Here is a 20,994-nt window from a genome sequence, read left to right as displayed (position 1 = left end):
TGTGGGTCAAGGCGTCATCTGTCTGCGCCGGCGGTGCCGTGTTGTGGGGGTGGGAACTGAGCTGGGCTCCGGCATCGGGGTTCGGGTGCCATGGCCCGCGAGCTCATCGGCCCCGCGCTGCCGCCCGGCTTCCCGCGCCGCGCAGAGGCGGACCCGGATGAAGACTTCAGCCAGGGTAAGGCCTGAGGGGGCCCCGGGGCAGTGGCCGCGGGCTTGCCGCTCCCTTCGGGACGGGCCCCGGGCGAGGGCGAGCTGGCGGCCGCCGCCTCCCCTTGCTTCCCTCGCGGCCCACGCGCGGCAGCCCTCCCGGGCCGAGGCGTAGGGTGTCCCCCGCGTTTCGCCGCGCCTCAGCGGAACAGCGTCGTCATGCGGCGGGAGCTCCCCGGGGGCCGCGGCGTGCGGGACTCCCGGCGTGCGGGACCTCCCGGGCTTGCGGTGCCGGAGCGCGGCCGCTCCGTGGACAGGGGCCAGGCGGCGCTGCAGACGGTGCGGGACGGCGGGGGCTGCGCCGAAGTGGTGTCCGGATGGGACTGAACTACACGGGAGGGGTTAGAGTAGCTTCTTTCCGGAAAGAAGGAAAACAAATAACAGCGCCGTGGGATACGGCAGGTAGAAAGCGGTCTAGAGCTTAGTGTAAAAACTGCGTTGATTTGTTTGTTGTCTTCCCGCTCAAGTCCCACGTGTGCTTTTAGGCCTCTGTCAGCTCCAAATGTGAGGTTAATGGGCAGAAAAAAGAAAGGAGGGCAGTGGTTGGGTCTTTGCAGCACGCTTTCCTTCGTCAGACCAAAGCACCGCATGGAAGGGGCATTTTTGGTCAGCTTTGCTCGGGATGCAGAAGTAGCTGGTGACCAGCGAGGCTGTGGTTCCTCACCTGCCAGGGCCTCTAATGTTGAGAGCAGTCAAGTCACAAGTGAGATCTCTCTCAGGCCAGCTGACTGCCAGTCTGGCTCTTTTGCAATGGAACTTAGTTTCCCTCTCTTAAACTCTGATATGTTCTCTATCAGTAATATCTCTGGAAGTAGCACTTTGAGTGTCGTTACTCCCTATTTTTAATCCAGCTTCAAGCCACTAGTGTATATATACTCAATTTCTAGTACTGTTTTGGTGATCTTTCAGTTACTCCAAACAAGCAGCTCCTATGGGACAGGTTTGCTGTGCTCATCCGCAATTCTATGTTTAAATCCAGAAGAGGGAGCAATAGGAAGAGAAAGCAAAGCTGCTGCCTTAGCTGGCACCATAGCAACATCAGGCTCGAGACAGTAGCCTGGTTTTGTGCTGGAGTGCTGCCTACACGTTCGTTTGAGCAGATGCACCCTTTGCTATTCCTCTGTGTGTTGATAACATATTTACTTTCCATCGACAAACTGCTATGTGTTGCAAGTATCTATATTGTCTATGAATCCACTGAAGAAAATAAGTTAAACTTACCATTCGGCTGTGGTTTCATGATACCAAGAGTTTTGGCAGTATCTAGTCCAGGTTATTTAGCCTGCTTTGTCCACTTTTTTGTTCCAGCATGCATCAGCTCCATAGCAGTACAGTTATGCTGACAGATCTGCTTGGGGATTTCTGAGTGAAGGAATTTATTTGCCTTAAAAAGATATAATTAAGAAAAACTAAATGCCAAGCCCAATCTATTGGGGGGTTATTTATTCGTTTTTATAATGTTTATTGACTATACCTGACGTACAACAGCTACATGGACCTGCTCAGCTCATGAGGCATACTGGTGTAGTGCAGAGGAGGAAGAGAGAGCGAGTACTTTGGTGTAACACACTTTGTTGTACAGAAATGCAGCTCTAGCTGGAGGTTCTGAGTGTCACAGTCGTGTGGTGAGGGTGCCACAAGCATCTTCTGCGCTGTTGTATTTGCTGCGTCTTGAGACAGAATGGACCTAAAAGTTGTTCTGTGACTATATCCTTGTGTAGTTCAGCTCTTTTAAGAGATCCTTCACCTTCTAAAGCTGAAGAATTTTCGCAGTCTTTCCTTGTTGTGAAAGGCATTCTCCAAATGCATCTTAAACATAGACAGGCTTGGGTCATTGAACACTTCTCTAGGAAGCCTGTTTCAGTGTTTGACCACTGTCTCTCAGTATGGAAATGCTTCCTCATGTCCATTCTAAACATCCTCTGGTGCAGCTTTGAGCCACTTCCACATGCCTTATTACTGGGTACAAGGGAGAAGAGATCAGCACCTTCCTCTCTGCTTCCCCTTCTCAGGAAGCTGCAGAGGGCAGAAGTCACCCCTCAGCCTCCTCCTCTCCAAATTAGACAAACTCAGAGTCCTCAGCCACTCCTCACAGGACGTTTCTTCCAGCCCTTTCATCAGCTTAGTTGCCCTTTTCTGGACACATTTGGGGACCTTCCCGTCCTTCCTAAATTGCAAAGCTCAGAACTGCACGCTGGTAGGCATCTGGAAGATCTCGGGTTGTAACATGGGAGGTGGACGGTACAGAAGAGGCAGGCACAGGGTGGAGTGAAAGGAGGTGCTTGTGTTAGCAGATAAAAGCATATGGTGTAAACAATTAGTTGGAATAAAGCATCATCCATACTGAGTATGCAGTGATCTTGTCCCCTCAGAGGGGGTGGGCTGAGTGATCCATACGGGTGGCCTGGTGAAGTTACCGCTAGTGGCAACACACACTGCTCCAGGTGAGGCCACACCAACGCTGCACACAGCAGGATAACCTCCTCTTTGGACTCTTTGATTCTGTTGTGTGTGATGTACCTCAGGATGTGGGGTACCTCTTGGCTGCCAGATAAACATTTGTCTCCCATGTGTGGTATCACCTTGATGTACCAGATGTAGTGAAAAAAGTAAATGTCTGTCGATCCATTCCTGAATTTGCATCTTTCATCTTTAACATGAAATCATACAATCACTTTGGTTGGAAAATACCTTTAAGATCATTGAGTCCAACCACTAACCTCACACTGCCAAACCCAACACTAAACCATGTTCCTCAGCACCTCATCTACAAGCCTTATAAATACCTCCAGGGATGGTGACTGCACCACCATCCTGGGCATCCCGTTCCAATGCTTAACAACTCTCTCGGTAAAAAAGTTCTTCCTCATCTCCAGTCTAAACCTCCCCTGGTGCAACTTGAACCCGTTTCCTCATGTTCTATCATTCATTGCTGGAGGGAAGAGACTGACACTCACCGTCTCCTCTTAGCCTCCTCTTCTCCAGGCTAAATAGTTCCCTCAGCCGCTGCTCATAAGACTTGTGCTCTAGACCCTTCACTAGCTTCATTGCCTGTCCCTGGACATTCTGAATCACAGGATGCTTTGGATCAGAGGGAACCTTTAAAGATCACCTAGTTCCAACCCCTGACACAACAACTCTGTTAACAGATGTAATTTTCAGCATGCAAATGTTTGCCTCATCTTTTTTCTTTCTTTTAAATGGAGTAAAACTGAAGATGTAGTAGTTGTAGCTTGTACAGTCACATTAATGTTAACGTGATGCTTTGTATTGTGAAACATGAACACAACTAAAAGCTTGGTGGTTTGTTTCCTTTTGCATCCCAGCCTCGAAAAATAAGAGGGTAGCTAAGGCAAAGTACCAGTTGCTGCTCTGCCTGTGGGTGAGCACAGAGGGAGCCCAAATGGACTTTATCAGGAGATCCCTATGTCTATTGGTGTCACTGTCCAACCCATGGGACATGCTCATCTCTCAGTGCTTCGTCTCATGGTGAATCTTTGAACCTGGCTTAAATACATGCTTGCTGGAAGATTCACACTTCTGTTGGCCCTTTGTCCCTGCCTGTGTACTGTCCTTGCTGCAGCAGGAGAGAAATGCTAGGGGATGGCTAAAAACATCCAGATTTCAGCACTGAGGCCACCTTTGTTAAAGTACAGGTGCATTGATGTGATATGTCTGAGCTATCACTGTTGCTGAAGATGAAAGGCTATCCTGTTTGTCCTTGTGCCTGTTCCCAGTGCCTGTCTCGTGGAGTGGTAGGTTGCTTAGAGTTGCTCAATACAGCAGACATTTAACTTAGGGAGGAAAAAAAATAGGACCAAAAAAAAAGTAGTTTTTCATTTGGTTTATTTGACTTCATTTCCAGACAGGGAGTCATCAGAGCCATCTCAATTCAGAGGGCAAGTCAGAGCAACAATAGTAAGATGACAGCTTCTAGCAGCTGTAAAACATTCACTTCAGTCTGACTTGAGAGTCATGTAGTTGGCTCTGTTTCTTTTCTCATCATCCCCAAAATTTTCTTGTCCAGCTTTCTTATCCCACTGTCTTGCTTCAACCTGTTCTGAGTCCTGGTTAATTCCTTACTTTCCTGTTGCTCTGCTATTGCTACATCCATTTATCTTCCTCGCCTATTGTTTTCAGCTTCCTGACACTGAGCTCTCCTCTATTCTGCCTTTGATCTGCACCTTTCCACTTTTCTGTGGCTTCCAGGGAATTTAATTCACAGACTTCTCATTAGATCTTGGCCTCCCTCCATACCCTTTCCTTTCTTACTTTCAGAATCTGTGCTTAGCAATTCCCTTTCCTTCCTTTCTACTCTTTCCTGAGGCTCCCTACCCTGCCCTAATCCATAGCTGTATCCTTGCCTGTGCTGATTGTTAGTCTCAGGCAGTTCCATGGCCATATTAAATTTTAATCTCCACTCTCCCAGGCCTATTTCTTCTCCACTTCTTTCACTGTGCCCAATTACTTTTCCTTCCCCAGGCTTTAAATGCCATTTTCCCATTGTGAACTAGTCTCTGTTTTATTTCTGGTTGTCCTGCTTAGGCTGCACTTCCATGAACAAACAGTTCTTTCAGGGGAGTGCTGGGTTTTACAGCATTATTTTTATGCCTCTTGAGTTCCCTGATCCAGTTATTGCATAGCCCACGCAAAGAGTTGTGCCAGCATACTGGAGAGGAATTGGGATAGAATGCAAGTATATTAGCCCTGACATCAGACAACATGTCAGTGGGACCAGTCTCCTTCCTTCCTTAAATAGTTTTGGTTTTACTAGTTCTTTCCAGCCCACAAAGCTGCTCCCAATTTCTCTCTCCCTCTGCAGTATCAAACACATCAAACTACATTGTAGTGTTCTCATTTTACTCCATCAATAAGTCCTTTATCATGCTTGTCTGCATGTAGAACAAAGGAAGCTCTGCTTTCATGATATTTTGTCTCCAAATGTGGGGTTTGTCTGGGTTTTATTTTTAAGTGCTTTTTATCCAGGGACTTTTCTCATGTCAAAATGGGAGACCTCTTGATAGAAGTCTTTATTCCTATTTATCATTCATGTGTTGGTTCCCTCTCATCTTGAACAGAATCATTACCTTTATGGGCTGTGGTATTGTCATTTTTTTTTTCATAGTGAGAAGTGGGTTTGTATGTCCTGGTTGAAGACTTTGCCATTAAAATAGAAAGCAAAATAAGTGGCAGAGCTGTCTGAATCCTTTGTAATTATTAGACTGTCCTTGTTCTGTGTCTAGTGCTAAAGATGAGTAAAAAGCTTAAGAAGCTCACTTGATGGACTCAGTTTCTGTCTCGTCTTTGTCAGCTAACAATAGAACCATGATGTATATCAGGTTTTATGTTGCACCATCAAAAAATCATTGTTCTTTAACTGAAGATGTAATTTCCTGGTACCCTTTATTATTGTGGGTTTATTGCACCTCATCTTTTCATCTAATCTTTGACTATTCATAAAGCTGACAATATCTTTTCCCCACCAAAACATCTTTCTGTCCTGTCAGCCTTGGCTCAAGGCTTGAAATATTAAGAGGAACGATGGTGTCTGTGTGTCAGGATGCTAAATCATCAGTAGGGTCAAGTCTACATTGTATTAGATGTCTGTTTGTGTTCTGTGTGTACAAATGGGTGCTGACCCTGCATGCACTGCCTTGGATCTGGGAAGGCCCTTTATCTTGGGAGCATTGCTGGTCTTTCCTTGCTCCCACTGTCTCTGTGTTGATTGAGCCTATGAGGGTATTTAAGTGACTCGTTTTGGAGGCATTTGCTATATGGATTGGGTGTCTAAGCCTCTTCTAGACACTGCCTGTGGTGTACTACATGGAAATAAGTCTGCAAAGAACTGTGTCTGCAGGTGGGGACAGTGCCAGAAACAGCTCAGGTCTGTAAGCAGTGTCAGCATCTGATTTTTTTCCTTTACTGGGATATCCTCCTCATTACTCCAGATGATAAAGGGTTGACTGGAGCATGAGAGCTCCATCCACAGCCCCAGCCTTCTGACAGCAACAATTCTTTGAAGTCTGAATACCTAAATCATCTGGATTTTTTTCTTCCAGCAGGACGTGTGCCTGCTGTTCACACTTAGCTGAACTGGGAATGGCCTTAATCATTAAACCAATTCTGAAGCAGACTGGCAATTAAATTCCACTAATTCATGATCTCCCTTTCTGTATATGTACAAATGATGTAATTTTTCACTGGTGAGCTTAAAATACTGTATTAAGGTGATATTTTCTTTTAAATATACCAGTTTATAACATATGCACGGTAAATCAGTTGTTAGATAAAACAAGGCTTTGTAGTCTGGTTCCAGAAGAGGCTCATGTAGTAATGGATTAGTCACATACTAATTTAATTCAGAGGGGGGTTGCTCATTGAAATGCAGTGCTGACAAAAGTATCTTCTATAAGTGTGGTTAGAGATCTTCTCTATCTGCTAGAGAGAGCAATGGATCAATAAACTTCGTTCCGGGTAGATATGTGTTTTGGGAGTATCAAACATGAGACAGATCATACTCATTTGAAGTGTTTCATAAGTGCCCCCAGTAACTGTGGGTGTTCAGTTGCAGGACCAGTACTGCCTCCAGGCTATAAAAGCAACTGTAGCTCAGAAACTTCTGACAGTGATGACAACTCGGAATCTCTTACTCTACCCAGAGATGCAAACATTGATTCTGAAGAAGAGACAGAAGGAGATCCAGCACCCAAGTGAGTACGTTCTTGGGTTATTTGTATATTTACACTGTATTGCAAATGAAATGTGTCTGCATAAATTATGAGAAAGGGACAGTACTTTATAAATAAGAGGTAAACCTTATACCTGTGTAAAAGTTGGTGTCATGTTCTATACGTTCTTTGTGGTCAAGAGTGTCCCACCAACCTGTTTAACACTGTACAGTGGAATGAAGCTATTTAGAGCAATTACATCTCTGTATTTACATGTTTCTTTTTAATTCTGCAATTAAAGTCATAACATGTTTTGCTTGTTTGCACTAAAGTCATGCACTGTTTAATCATGTGTGTAAGTATCTGGTACTTCAGTCTTGCTCTGTTTCTGGTATACTGCCTTTGAGAAGTCGCAAGAACCATTTATGGGCACGAATTTTTGCATTCAGTTGAGTCAACTCTATTGAAAGAACCCCAGAAATTGTTTAGCACATAACAGGAGTCTACACATACTCTTACTTGGTGAGGCTGATTACTCTAAACTGCTGTGTTAAGAACTTCTGTGTGTTTGTGTTAGGCCTTCTGTAAGGGACTTGAAGGGCATTATGCCACCTTAATGGGTGTCAGAGTAATTATTGCTCAAGTTTTTCCTTGTATTATTCAACAGTCTACCAGTTAATTAGAATTGAAGGGGGAAAATACTAGTCAAAATGCAGACAGTGTATAAAAATGGAGAAGTGTGCTGAATTTAAATCACTTTGTGGCTAGAAAATGGTGTTTCAACATTTATACTACTCTGCTTTCTACAGCAGAAGCATTCTTAATGGGTTTTTTTAAATGTCAGAGCATTTCTGGAGTGAAGCTTATGCTCCCAATTTTTTAATTGCTTCAAATTATTTTGGATCCCTTTGCAGTGTTTCCTTGGTAACAGCAGGGTATTTAGTACATAAGATTGTCTGAAAGAATTTTATGGGGGTTTTTTCCTGTTTAAAATGTAGATAATTGCTATGCTTGTCAAGGTAATTAAGTGAAATCTTTGTATTTGCAGAAAGCCAAAAAGAATTCATGAAGATGATGATGATGATGGCTTTTTTGGGCCTGCTCTTCCTCCTGGATTTAAAAAACAGGATGATTCTCCAGAGAGGTAATTAAAACAGAATTATATTCACTCTTTAAAGCACAATTATTATAGACAAAATATTTTGTGGCACTACTACAAAACACTTCAGTTGTGCAGTTAAGATTCAGATGATTAGAATTGCTTCCTCCCCATCCTGAGAACAGGAACAGCATTCCCTTGAAACAGAACACAAGGCTCCCCCCATGCTGCTTGGAAGGTTGAAGATAAAAAAAAAAAAAGGAAGTGAATTGTCAGAGTTACATTTTGAATGTCAAATTTCTTCTGTTTCTTATGTTAGGTCCCAGGTCAGTGAAGGAAAAAACCAAACTGTGCATAGTTCTGTAGTTCACTCTGGACTGTGGGGGAGTAGGTCTTTTGAGTGGTGCAATACAATGTAAATCATTAGAATTGTTGTTTGCTAATGCACCAAGAATTACTGTATGTGTCTCCAGGTAGAAAACTAATCTGAACAGTGTAGGTTATTAGAAAGCAAGCTGTCAGGTCTAAGCAAATAAGCATTATTTATAGCTCCTATCAGGATTTGATCACACACCATTATAAAATGCTGCCCTCCTCAAAAAAACACTTATAAATTTTCTATGGGAAACTTATCCACGTCTCCCAGCCCTCCAGTCTTTACATAAATCTGTGCACTTCCTTCTGAAATTTGAAATGAAAATCCATAGTGAAATTGGTACTTCCAAGGGGACGCTTACTGATGACAGGTAGAAGAGAGTCCCTCCATCCCTGTTATCTTCCTCAGAGCAATAGGGAGCAGATAAATCAATACCTACCTATCAGCTGTGAGTTTTATTTTTAGTTTAGTTTTCATTTTTATGATGTTTGGTAGCAGTTAGGACAATAAGAACTTAGGGAACTAAGCTTATTTGGAAGTATCCTTTTCCTGTCTGGTTACACTTTGTAACTCTTTTGTAATTGAGTGTACCATGCTCAGTGGCCTTGTTTTGGTGCTTTGATCTTCCCAAGAGTAACAATTTTTTTTTTCTTGCATTTTGTACGTACAATGTGTTATTTTAATTATACCATTTAGTAATCACTAAAAATAATGTGACTCCTATAAAGCAAATAATTGTTTGTAGCTTCTAATACCAGCGGAGATAGACTTCTTGTTTTCTTGATTTCAACATGAATACTTTTGTAGTAAAACTTGTCAAAGTGTGCAAAGAAAAAGAGGAAGAAAAGAGGCAACTTGTAGTTTAGAGAGATGAGCAGGTGGTCACCCATCATATCATCTTGGTCTTTTGTATGTTCATCCAGCTTGTATTTCTTCTTAGCAGCTGATTTCCAAAATGTTGCATAACTTGCATTTACATTCAGAGAGCAAGAGTTTTCTCCTATGTCTTTGAGCATGAGAGATTAAAACAGCAAAAGGCACTTGCTAATTTTTCAGGCCTTTATTTTATGTCCTAACTCACCATACAACTGCTCCTAGCACACACTGAGAAAGCAGATTGAGCAGGGCTGTTTTGCACCCAGCCTGATTGCCTGCATAGGTGGGAAAGGTGTGATGCGTGGGAAGAGCCTTGTCTATCTTCCTCCCCCATACACCTGGCAGTCTGGTTGTGCTAACAGGCTGAGGCACCTGAGCTGCGCAGGATTGTAGACACAGTACTGGTGTCTCTCTCCCCTGCATTGTCCCCTGGGACTGAGCAGATTGCCAGCTGACAATCTAGCTGTGAATGATTTAAACAAACTGTTTATTTCAGGGTATGGACATGCTGTTTACTAGCTCTGTCTCACATACACTTTCTTTTAGAAAAGTTTTTCTTCTGTTACATCTTTCCCAAACTTGTCAAAGTCTCACATTCGTGATTAGGGGCAGCTCCTGTGGCAATTTGCAGCTTGTTAGAAATTGTTTGAATCATTCCAGCATTAAAAAAAAAGTGTATATTTAAGCAGATTTCCTTTGACTTTGGAAAGGAAATTGCTGTTTATCAATGTTAGACAGAAGTGCAGCACTGGTAAATAGTCCCCAAAGTATTCACACACAAAGATAAAGAGCAAAGGTTATCTTGATAAATTGTTACCCATCAGAAGAATGCTGAAATGAACATCTTGGAACATGCATTGGCAAGTACTCCAAACAGGAAGGCGTTCTTTGTCATATAAGAAATCCAGTATTCCTTAAATGAAAGCTTACCTCATTATAAGTTTGGAGTGGTTTTTGAAAGTATATAGATGAGAGCTGATGTTGCCAACAGCAGCATAATATGTTTTACCAAGTTTTATTTAGATTCACTTCACCTGTATCAGAGTCTTTGGACATCTAGGAAACTGTCAAGAATCATGTCAGCTGCATGCTGCTGAGGAAAGACCTGAGCAACAGGGTTATTATTCACATGGATAAAAAAAATATAGAAATGGGAAGTGTGGGAGGAATGAATATGGAAACCATTTTTCTCTTCCTTGGAAGAGCCTTTGAGCTGTGACAGAAGCAAAGCAGTGTATTTGAGATCTGCTCTTTTTCACAAGTTGCACAGAAACAGCCCACAATATAGATGTTCTTCTATGTTTTAGCCTAAAGTTTTTTTTTTTAAGGCTTAATTTAACTGTCTCTCCATGCAAAATAAAGGTACATGTGTACTAAAATAAAAGATTATTTTGGCCATATCTGCATGGGTTTAAATTCAATCTCTTCAAATTAAACTGGGAATTTAAAATATGCTCTTAACAAGAAAGACATGAGAAAGGAAGAGGGGAAAATGAAAGCTGTTGTTTTTTTGCAGCAGCTAGGTGGGGGTGGAACTTCAAATTTAACTCAAACCTCTTGCCTGGGTTATAAACCTCACCAGTACCCTTGTCATGGCCTGAGCTCACATTTTTTGCTCGTGTCTGTCTGTCCGTGGTTGACTTTCTGGCAGGACTTTTTGCTTTTTTATTTCCCCTCTTCAAATCCTGACAATAATATCACCACAGCAGGGCTGTACTGATTAGATTATGTGGGATTTAGTAGAAGACCATAATTAGCATAATTCAGTTCATGTTGTGTTATGTTTGATTGCCTTAAGGCTTAGGAACTGAAGATCATAATAAACAAAATCTCTGCTGATGCATTAGGGGGATATCCTCACTTTGTTATTTCTCCAGGTGATAATTGTTTGTGGGTTTAATTAGCTTTTATTAGCTTTAAAGAAGATGGTGGTGGATTATTAAGAGGAACTTGTATACCAAAGTCTTTTCAGTACTGCAAGCAGAGTTTGTTGTTGGCTTTGAACTTTTCACCATTGAAATATTTTCACCTTTCTATGTTCCTAGACAGAGTTGAATTATACTGCTTACAGAGCTGCTGTGTAAAAACAAATCAGTCATGTTACCTGGGATCACACAGCTTTTCTTCTCTCATCCTATCTCCAAGGGAGAATAAACTTGAAATCAGAGCAGTTCACCAATTCTGTTTGTGAAGGACAGTGAAACTGGTGCAAGCAAGAACGAACAAAATTGGCTTTGTAGTTAGAGTAGCGTATATTTGACCTAACACTTTCCATTTTTCTTGAATGTGGTAAAGGAAGCCAGATAAGAAAAAAGTGCATATCCTTGACTATAGGCTACAACTTTTCCAGTTTTCTGGACCTCTGTCTGCAGAGTTCCTCATGGAAAACAGAGAAACTCTTCTTAGTAATTTCTCTGGTATGTGCATAGGGGATGTACTTGGCACGGGGAGGGAGGAGAATCACACTTCTAATCAACATTTTATCTTTATTGTATATTCATCTATTACATATTTTTTCCTGCAGCACTCATTTAATGTACTGTCCAGGTTGATTATGTAACTTTTCCCCACCTTTCAATGAAAACCAAGATTTTCTTTTGTCTCTCCCTCAAGGCCCATAATAGGTCCCGCGCTACCACCTGGCTTTAGGAAACCTTCACAGGACACCGGGAATAACAGATGTTCCATAGGACCGTCTGTTTCGTCAGAATTCCAGACCCAGGTCTGTGAAAAAAAAACCTCCTTTTGTTTTAATGCAAGGTATCTGAAATGCTTAAACAAGCAGGAGGCTGAAAAAGTGTACTAGACATACTTTTCAGCATGACAGTTTAATTTTAGACCAGTAAGTGTCTGGCGTATTTTTGCCTGAGTCAAATACTGAAGCATAAATAAGCCTTAAAAAAAAAAAGAAAAATAAAAAGACTGGTCTGGTTTGTTGTGATTTTGCTGTAAGACAGATCATAGAATCATGGAGTGGTAGGGGTTAGATGGGACCTTTATAGATCATCTAGTCCAATCCCCTGCAGAAGCAGGTTCACCTAGATCGGGTTACATAGGAACATGTCCAGGTGGGTCTTGAAGACCTCCAAGGAAGGAGACTCTACAACCCCTCTGGGCAGCCTGTGCCAGGGCTCCCTCACCTGAACAGTGAAATAGTTTTTTCTTATATTTAAGTGGAACTTTTTGTGTTCCAGCTTCATCCCATTACCCCTTGTCCTGTTGCTAGATACTGTAGAAAAAAGGGATGTCCCAACCTCCTGACACCCACCCTTTAGATATTTATAAATGTTAATAAGACCTCCCCTCAGTCTCATCTTCTCTAGACTGAGTAGCCCCAGTTCCCGCAGCCTTTCCTTGTATGAGAGATGTTCCAGTCCCCTGATCATCTTGGTGGCCCTGCACTGGACTCTCTCCAGCACTTCCCTGTCCCTCTTGAGCTGAGGAGCCCAGAACTGGACACAGGACTCCAGATGAGGCCTCACCAGGGCAGAGGAGAGGAAGAGAAGAACCTCCCTTGACCTGATGGCAACGCTCTTCTTGATGCATCCCAGGATACCATTGGCCTTCTTGGCCACGAGGGCACATTGCTGGCTCATGTTTAGCTTATTATCAATCAGGACTCCAAGGTCTCTCTCTGCAGAGCTGCTCTTCAGCAGTTCGACCCCCAGCCTGTACTGGTGCTTGGGATTATTCCTTCCCAGATGCACAAGAGACCTAGGCATGCCAAACTGCAGTCACAGTGTTACTTCCTAATGTTTTTCCATTGTTTCTTTTGGTGTGACGTCCTTCACAAGTGAACATCTTGTCAATGTTCAAATTTTTGAAGGTATTAAAGAAGTGGTGCAACCAGTTAAAATAAAAACATTTACTTATAATCTTTTACTGCTTTGCTGATAGGGGAGCAAAATGATTGAATATTTCACGTATCTTTACCTCCTTAATATTAGTGGATGAATTAAATTTATCCAAAAGAATGCAACTCAGAGTGACACTACAGTGTCACTCATTGTTCTTATCAATAGCAAGATGACGCCTGTAACTGGGAGTAAGGCAAAGCAGGATAGTTACACTGGTTTGTGGGTTTTGACTGTTCTCATCAGGTTAGGTAAAAACTAGGTAGAAGTCATATAGTCTAATCCCTAGCCACAAAACAATGCATGGACTACAGTAAACTGGTCAGGAATAAGATGTATGATAAAATACTTCTGTGTAGGGAAGATTTAGGTCTACAAACATGGACCTTTGGTACCATTGTGAGGGATCTGAACCGTCTGCAGCAGGCTGGCACATAGGGACTAGAGCATTAGAGGAGCTGGCATCCTTCTTGAGCAGCTCCTCTTAGCAAAAATGGTGCTGGATACCAGTGTTTAGACAATTGAATATCTCTCGTACTATGATAAACTACATATTCCTTGTGAGAATGAACAGCTATTCTGTTTATTTCTAAAATAATTACATGTTTAAGTCCTAGACACTGTGGGACAGGCAAGACATGCTAGGAAGGAATGAGGCAAAGCCTCCTCTGGAACTTCACTTTTTTTGATCCATAGTTGCCAAGTATATCATTCTCCAGCCTCCTACAGCGAGTGGTGTCATAATCCCTCATGAAGAATGATTGTCTGACATTTTTAAGATACTCATCATCTTATAACTCCAAATAACGATTAAGGAATTTATCATAGTGACAAATCTCCTGAGGCAGGGATGTCAAAACTGATCTGTGTATGTATTTTACAAACAAAAAAGTCTCCTGCTCCTAAATAGATTTTCTAGCATCAGCTTTGTACAGCTGTTACAGAACTTGTCTTATTTTCCTTTTTGTTCTTCCTAATTAATATCTTTCTTTTACCTTTGCATATGATGGGTAATTATTTTGTTTATTTGAATTTATTTTGTATTCTAGTACATCTTTAAAGGCAGCTTGCTCCATGCTGACTCTTCACTTAGCATAGATTTTCCCTTTCAGACTTGAAGGCAGTGTTTCTTAATGTAGGTTTAATTACATCTTGTTTGAAGCAGGTGTAATGAAGTGAGTTGAACTTAAGACTACTGAGAAAGGAAATGAGACACGTTTCCTCAATTAAAGCCCAGCGTGGAATTTGTCTTTTATTTTCAACTACTTTACAGTGTTATTATGAAAATCTTAAATCTTTGCATTTTTTATTTGTTTGTACACAGAGAGAAGGATGTGGTTTACGATGTTGGTTTCTCAAATTAGTTATTGTTCTTCCCCACCAGCTCCTTCTTTACAAAAAAAAAAGAGAGCGAGAAGGAATGCTTTCATCCCATTCTCTAAAAGTTGAAGCAAAGTAGCAATGGTGGATTATTAGTAAAAGCTTGTCTATGTAATAATCATAGAATGGTAGGGTTGGAAGGGACCTTTAGAGATCATCTAGTCCAACCCCTCTAGAGAAGCCGGTTCATCTAGATCAGGTCGCATAGGAACATGTCCAGGTGGGTCTTGAAGACCTCCAAGGAAGGAGACTCCACACCCTCCCTGGGCAGCCTGTGCCAGGGCTCCCTCACCTGAACAGTGAAATAGGTTTTTCTTATGTTTAAATGGAACTTTTTGCCTTCAAGCTTCCTCCTGTTACCATTTCTGAGAAAAAATATGAGAGAGATTGGCATTCCCACTTTGCATTGATGGAGCTTATAAATGACCAGCTCTTTCTCACCCCCGTCAGTCTTTCAGATCTATTTCATGCAACTGATCATATAGCCATTAAGCTTGCTAAGCCTGTCCTTGCACTTTGTGGTCCACAGCCATATGTAACTATGTAACATATGTCTCTTGCTACATAAAGCATGCCTTGCCCCCTGTTTCTACCTTTGCTGGCTCCCAGGGGCAGACAGGGCCAACTGGCTTGTCTGGCGTGGAGCAGTGTCATTAAAGCCTGCCAGTTTCTGTAGCATGTGGCACGTAGGAGAATCAAGTAACTTATTTCACATCTGCGCCCTGCCTTAGCTCAAATTCCCCGACAGCAGTGGTGTGCCAGCTGTGAGCAGCCTGAAGTTTTAGGCTTGGACTCAGTGTAGCAGGATAGCTTTCCTTGGTCTTCTCCTTTCAGTCATTCTCCGTGGTCCCATTAGGTGATGATTCTAGTCAGGTTTTGCATTCTATTTTTGCATTCCCCATTGGGTCACCTCTGCCTTGGCACCTTGGTTTCTATAGAAGGCTCCTGATACTGTTTGTCCACTGCTCGTTGCCCTTGAGCCCCTGCCTGCTCTGATGGTATCGTATCTTTGCTCTGGGGTGTCCATGTGGTCATGGAAGTTTGGTGTGACAGAAGCAAGCCTTTCCTCCCCGCCTTCTTCATCCTTCATTGGAAACTTCTTTGCCATCACCACATTATGATCTAGGTGACCCTGCTTCTGCAGGGGGATTGGACTAGATGATCTCTAAAGGTCCCTTCCAACCCCTACCATTCTATGGTTCTATATTCTCAAGTAATGCTCTATGCTTCCTAAGTTTGCAGCCTTGTTGTCACTCTACTGCCGTTGCTCTATCACCCACATTGAGGCTGGAGCTAAATCTTATCACTTCCATAGCTCTTGGGAACCTCATCTCTCCTCCCAGGGCACTGTGGTGTCACTGTTTTCAGTCTAGTTCTGCCTTCGTCCACAGCTGTACTGTTTTCACATGGAGGGACCTGTGAGTTTCCTCCACAATCCCTTGCATCCACAAACATTCTTACTAACATCTAGTCCCTTTCAAACTTTGGTTTTTGAGCCATTATCCAAATAATTGCTTAGCATGCAATGCCAGAAGGGATTGAAGAAGTGAATGAGAGAACAAAGAATGGCAGGTACATTGCGTTAGGTTTATATGCCCTTCTAGATAAAACCATCCTAACCTATGAAGCTAAAGTGTTTCTTGATGGTCTTGGCACTATAGTTGAGAGAAATCATAGAAATGTTTTCTTTTTTTGGAAGGTGACAAATAGCAGTGAGGAAGAAGACAATCTTATAGGCCCAATGCCTGCAAAAGGACCAGTGGAATCTGACGTGTCTGAAGAATTTGAACGCAGAGCTCAGAGAATGAAGGAAAAACTTACTTCAGCAGAAAGTGTAAGTTGCATTTTTAAATGTCTAGTATTTTGTTGCTGGAGCATATTTGTATTTGCTTGTTTCCATGTGAAGCAAGTTGCAGTTCTGCTTGGAACGCTAAGTGTTAAGGCAATGAAAAACCCGTGATTTCTGCTGGAAGCTAAGAGATCCAGACAGCAATTTTCCATGACACTGGTTTTTTTACTCTTCTTCCCTTTACCCTCTTTTTGCTTTTGTAAAGGCTGAACCCAAGCAAGTTACCAGGGAATCGTGGATGACGGAGCTTCCACCTGAATTGAAAAGCTTTGGATTTGGCCCAAGAACATTCAAGAGAAGAGCTGATGACAAATCAGGTGATAGATCTATTTGGACAGATACTCCAGCTGACAGAGAGAGAAAAGCCAAGGTGAGCATTTATTCATTCATATACACCTGCAGGCAGTGTGTATATTGTTGATATTCTTTGAAAACAAAGATACCCTGAGCTGTACAACTAATTTTTTGCCCAGATTTCGTTATCAGAACTCACTAACTTGGGTTTAAAGGTAAAGGCAACAAAATAACGATTTTAAGTAATATTGATGTTCATTTTCTTCTCTCTTGCTTCTTCAGTACTCTGTATCAGTTCATTGAAATTCCAGTTGCAGCATGTCCAGTTTCTTTTATCAAGCCAAACAAAAAATACTGGGTAGCTTCTATCATGCCCTTCAGATTTAATTCAAGTAAATTTAGGTTTACTGTCTCTTTTCTTCAAAAGTTCTGATTATTGTATTATGTGATTTACTTTTACTCTTCAGGAAAGAGAAGAGGCAAAAAAGTCAACCAGTAGGGATAATGAAGAAATTGTATTATCTGGGAGAGACAAGAGACTTGTTGAGCAGGTGACTTCATACAATGTAAGTAGAATAGGAAAATACTTCCTCTTACTCCATTTCCTTTAATTCTTCACCCTTCTGCTTCTCATTTCTAGTGCTGCTGGTTTCCATGGTGATGCCACTACAGCCTTCTCTTTTTGTGCCCCAGCCCTAATGCTGTGCAAATCATTAGAGCATTTACCATTGACTTCAACAAGAGCAGGATTGGGTCCTCAAGCCGCTGCTGAAGACAGGGTGATGGCGGGGGGGGTGTATTACCTTATTGCTTTAGGTGATGTTTTTCTTAAAGGTGTTTTCCTCACTTCAGGACATGATTGCTGGGAGCAGACAACCTTAATTCAGATATTACCTTGCTTCACCGAATTACCAACATCCCAAGAGTTAAACAGTAGTAAAAGTTTATCTCTTAAAGAAGCTTGATGGGCTAAGCAGATCAATGCATTAATTGCACTATGTAATTAATTCCATTAACTGCTCGTTACAGCAGCATTATGACATGAAGTTTTCCTCAGTCTCTACAGAAACAGATAAATTTCACAGATGTTGCTTACTAGAAATCTGAACTCCACGTAGAATTTCCTCTCATTTTCTGTCTGTCAGCCCCGTCCACCGGAGCATACGGGCTGTTGCCTGCCTTACAGCTGTTCCTTCCAGTTCTTCCCTGATTTATGGCCTGAAGCCTTATGGAAGGCAGAATGGTCTCTTGGGAGTATAATTAATTTGAGAATCGCAGCCTTGGCCTATATTACATGATTGAAGTTTATCTGGCACTTCTAATAATTTATTTGTAGTTCATTAAATCACATGTCCCTCTTGACTTGGAGGCTTGCAAATCCAGAGCTCTTAGCATATTCTCTTAGAAACTTCTTCTGTAATGTCTGTTTCTTTTAAATGTAAAACTATGGGGTTTGCTCTGTACCATTGTCAAAATAAAACATATATAGGCTTTTACAGTTTCTAAGGTTAATGGAGTTCTCTCAAAAAAAAAAACTGAAGAAGGCATCTTGGTTAAAAACAACATTTCTTGGGTTCTTTGGGGTTTTTTTAATCTACTCTTTTCTCATTTTTCAGGTCGTTGTTGGGGTTTTTTATCTTAAAGTTTTCCTCTATTCTTTCCTATTTCTCCACTGACTTTTCTCAAGGATGCTTTTCTAGAACAGGAGCTTTAATTCTTAAAACAGGTTTCTTACAGTTAATTCTTTCAGTGCTGATGCTATGTACATCCTCTGGTTCAATTCTGTCAGCACTGATGCAGTTACACCCCAAAAAAGTATTGCCCATTTCCAGTTTTCTGTGAGAATCATCTTACATATGAATTACTATTTGTGTGATGAAGGAAGCGTTTTCCCAGGGAGTGAAGGAAAGTGAACCTTCAAAATGAAGACCTTGTGTTCCTGGACATGAGAAAACAGAGCTGCTCATCTTTTCATCTTTCAGATGAGAGGATGGGTTTGGACTGATCTTTTGGCTCGTTTGTGATGATTGGAGAGCACTTAGGGACATACAACTACACTTTATCTGAGTAAAGGAAGGGCCATGCAGTCTTCTGAGAGCTAATCCTGCTCCTGTGTGAAAATGGCAAAAGTTTTATGTTGTGCTTGGGCTCTTTAATAATTGCAGCTCAAGTCCTTGGCTTGTCAGAACACATGCTGTAGCTCAAACCTGTGACTTTGTCCTGTGAGCTGGCAACAGACGATTCAAATACTGAAAAGTGAAGAGCTCACATTAAGAACACAACAGTGTGTGAGAGAAAGATTGAAAGGGTATCCAGCTTGTTCTTGCCCCATTTAGCAGTGGTCAAAACCAGCTGCTATGGGGAAGTACATAAGAAACTGAGCCTGCACCTTGAGGCATTTCCCTTGACACGTCTTCATTTGTCTCTGCTAATAACGGCAGGGCAACTTGTGTATTTTTCCCGCATTATTTGTGTAGTTTATCTCCACTGTCTGCAGAGGCTCAACAACATGATGGGTATTGTTCACGTCAGTGAATCAGTATTTTATGCAGTGTAGGCAAGATGACAACGTGCTTTCTGCTCTGTGCAGGTTACATTTAGCATTCTGTTCTCCACTCACTAAACTGTCTTCCTTTTTTTGCCTGGAATGTTTAGCCTTCCTAATCCCAATCTTTCCATTTGGATTTTCTGTATGTTGTTGATATTTTGCAATACTTTATTTCCTCTTTCTCATTTTGCAGGAGTCAAAGAGGTCAGAATCTCTCATGGACATACATCAGAAAAAGCTAAAGAGCAAAGCCTCTGAAGAGAAGAGCAAACCTCAAGAACGAAGGCCCTTTGACCGAGACCAGGATCTCAAAGTCAACCGGTTCGATGAAGCACAGAAGAAAGCTCTCATCAGAAAGTCCAGAGATCTGAACAGTAAATTTGAGCACAGTAAAGGCAATATGTTTTTATAACATAAAAGCATGAAGCTTTTTTTAAGCTAAGTTAATTAAACTTTGAATAGGGTTTTTTTTAAGTATTTTTCTGTAAATATTTGTATGCAAAATAAATATCCTAATGTTTAACTGGTTTTCCTTGTCTGTAAATACTCTGTTAGGGAGGATCATCTGTACTAAAACTAAACTGGTACAAAAGAAGATAATGTAAATGTGCTACTTTTAAACATTTATATATTTTTGTTGCTGTTGTTAGCATAAAAATAATTAAAATTGGTATTATTTAAGATGCTTTAGATTTGATCTTGAGTTGTCAGTTTCCCCCTTTCTCCTGCTATGGTTTAGATATTCTTGCTGAGCCTCACCTGAAGGCCATGGAGGAATCCCCTTTAGGTTTATGGGCAAGACATTGCTTGACTGGAATTCCTGCTGGGAAATATAAAACTCAGTGGCAGCTTTTATGTTTGCCCAGTGCTTTTATTTCTATGGATCTGTGTCTGTAGATTAATAAAGGATTATTATGTGTGCAGTATGATTTCCATATTGTAGCAGGAAGAGCTAAAGCAGAAGTAATAAAACCTCAAGATTTGCAGGCTTAATTATAAAATGCTAGTATTATGAGAAGAGAAGAATGTAATTTGAGTTTCAATTTGCAGGGCTTATCATTGGGAAATCCATCTTTTTTTAAGCAAATACAATGTGAAAATCATACCACGAGAAAGCTTATTTTCGCAGTTAATTTGCAGAGCAGAACAGCTCTCTGGTATCAAAAAGGAAATAAATCTGACATTTAAAAAATCTACATCCATGCTTGGAGTTCTTTAGCTCTTCTGGGAGTGTGTGGAACAGCTGAAGGGAGAGTTGTGTTACTTAATTAAAATTAGACTTATACTTTCATCCATTTTTCTCCCAAGAAATGTTTGGGATCCTTTGTGAGGTGTTACTGGAAGGCTGCAAGAACTGGGGCTGTTTAGTCTAGAGAAGAGGAGACTAAGGGGGGGATCTCATTAAAGTATATAAATGGTGAGTGTCAGGAGGTTGGGGCAGCACTTTTTCTCTAAGGTATCTAGCAACAGAACAAGGGGTAATGGGATGAAGCTGGAACACAAAAAGTTCCATTTAAATATAAGAAAAGGCTATTCTACTATGTGGGTGAGGGCTGCCCAGGGAGGGTGTGGAGCCTCCTTCCTGGGAGGTCTTCAAGACCTGCCTGGAGGTGTTCCTGTGTGACATGATCCAGGTGAACCTGCTTCTGCAGGAGGGTTGGACTAGATGATCTCCAAGTGTTTCTTCCAACCCTACCATTCTGTGATTCTATCTGTATATGAAAATGATCTTACATGTGAGACACTGGCAACTGCTTTAGAAGTGTGGCACCTGAAATATCATGGGGTTCACTGCCATTTACAAGAGGCTGCTGTAGCAGATGTCTCTGGGTTGGCTCATGTG

At 41.6% G+C, this 20,994-nt stretch overlaps 1 protein-coding gene across 2 annotated transcripts; it reads left to right on the top strand.

Annotated features, from left to right (window-relative positions):
- Nucleotides 1-9: 9 nt before the first annotated feature.
- GPALPP1 (GPALPP motifs containing 1) lies at nucleotides 10-20,347 on the top strand. Of its 2 annotated transcripts, none has more exons than XM_062020479.1 (8): nucleotides 10-175; nucleotides 6,773-6,917; nucleotides 7,924-8,019; nucleotides 11,840-11,948; nucleotides 16,160-16,294; nucleotides 16,515-16,679; nucleotides 17,071-17,169; nucleotides 19,345-20,347. In XM_062020479.1, the coding sequence occupies exons 1-8, from the start codon at nucleotides 91-93 to the stop codon at nucleotides 19,561-19,563; spliced, it is 1,053 nt and encodes a 350-aa protein (XP_061876463.1). In that variant the 5' UTR covers nucleotides 10-90; the 3' UTR covers nucleotides 19,564-20,347. The 2 variants fall into 2 exon arrangements, with proteins under 2 accessions (XP_061876463.1, XP_061876464.1); XM_062020480.1 differs by having other exon boundaries at nucleotides 65-175; nucleotides 6,773-6,921.
- The last annotated feature ends 647 nt before the right edge of the window (nucleotides 20,348-20,994 follow it).

The sequence above is a fragment of the Colius striatus genome, chromosome 1 (genome assembly GCF_028858725.1).
Source record: "Colius striatus isolate bColStr4 chromosome 1, bColStr4.1.hap1, whole genome shotgun sequence".
NCBI lineage: Eukaryota > Metazoa > Chordata > Aves > Coliiformes > Coliidae > Colius > Colius striatus.
This window is presented reverse-complemented; position numbering and strand designations above follow the sequence as displayed.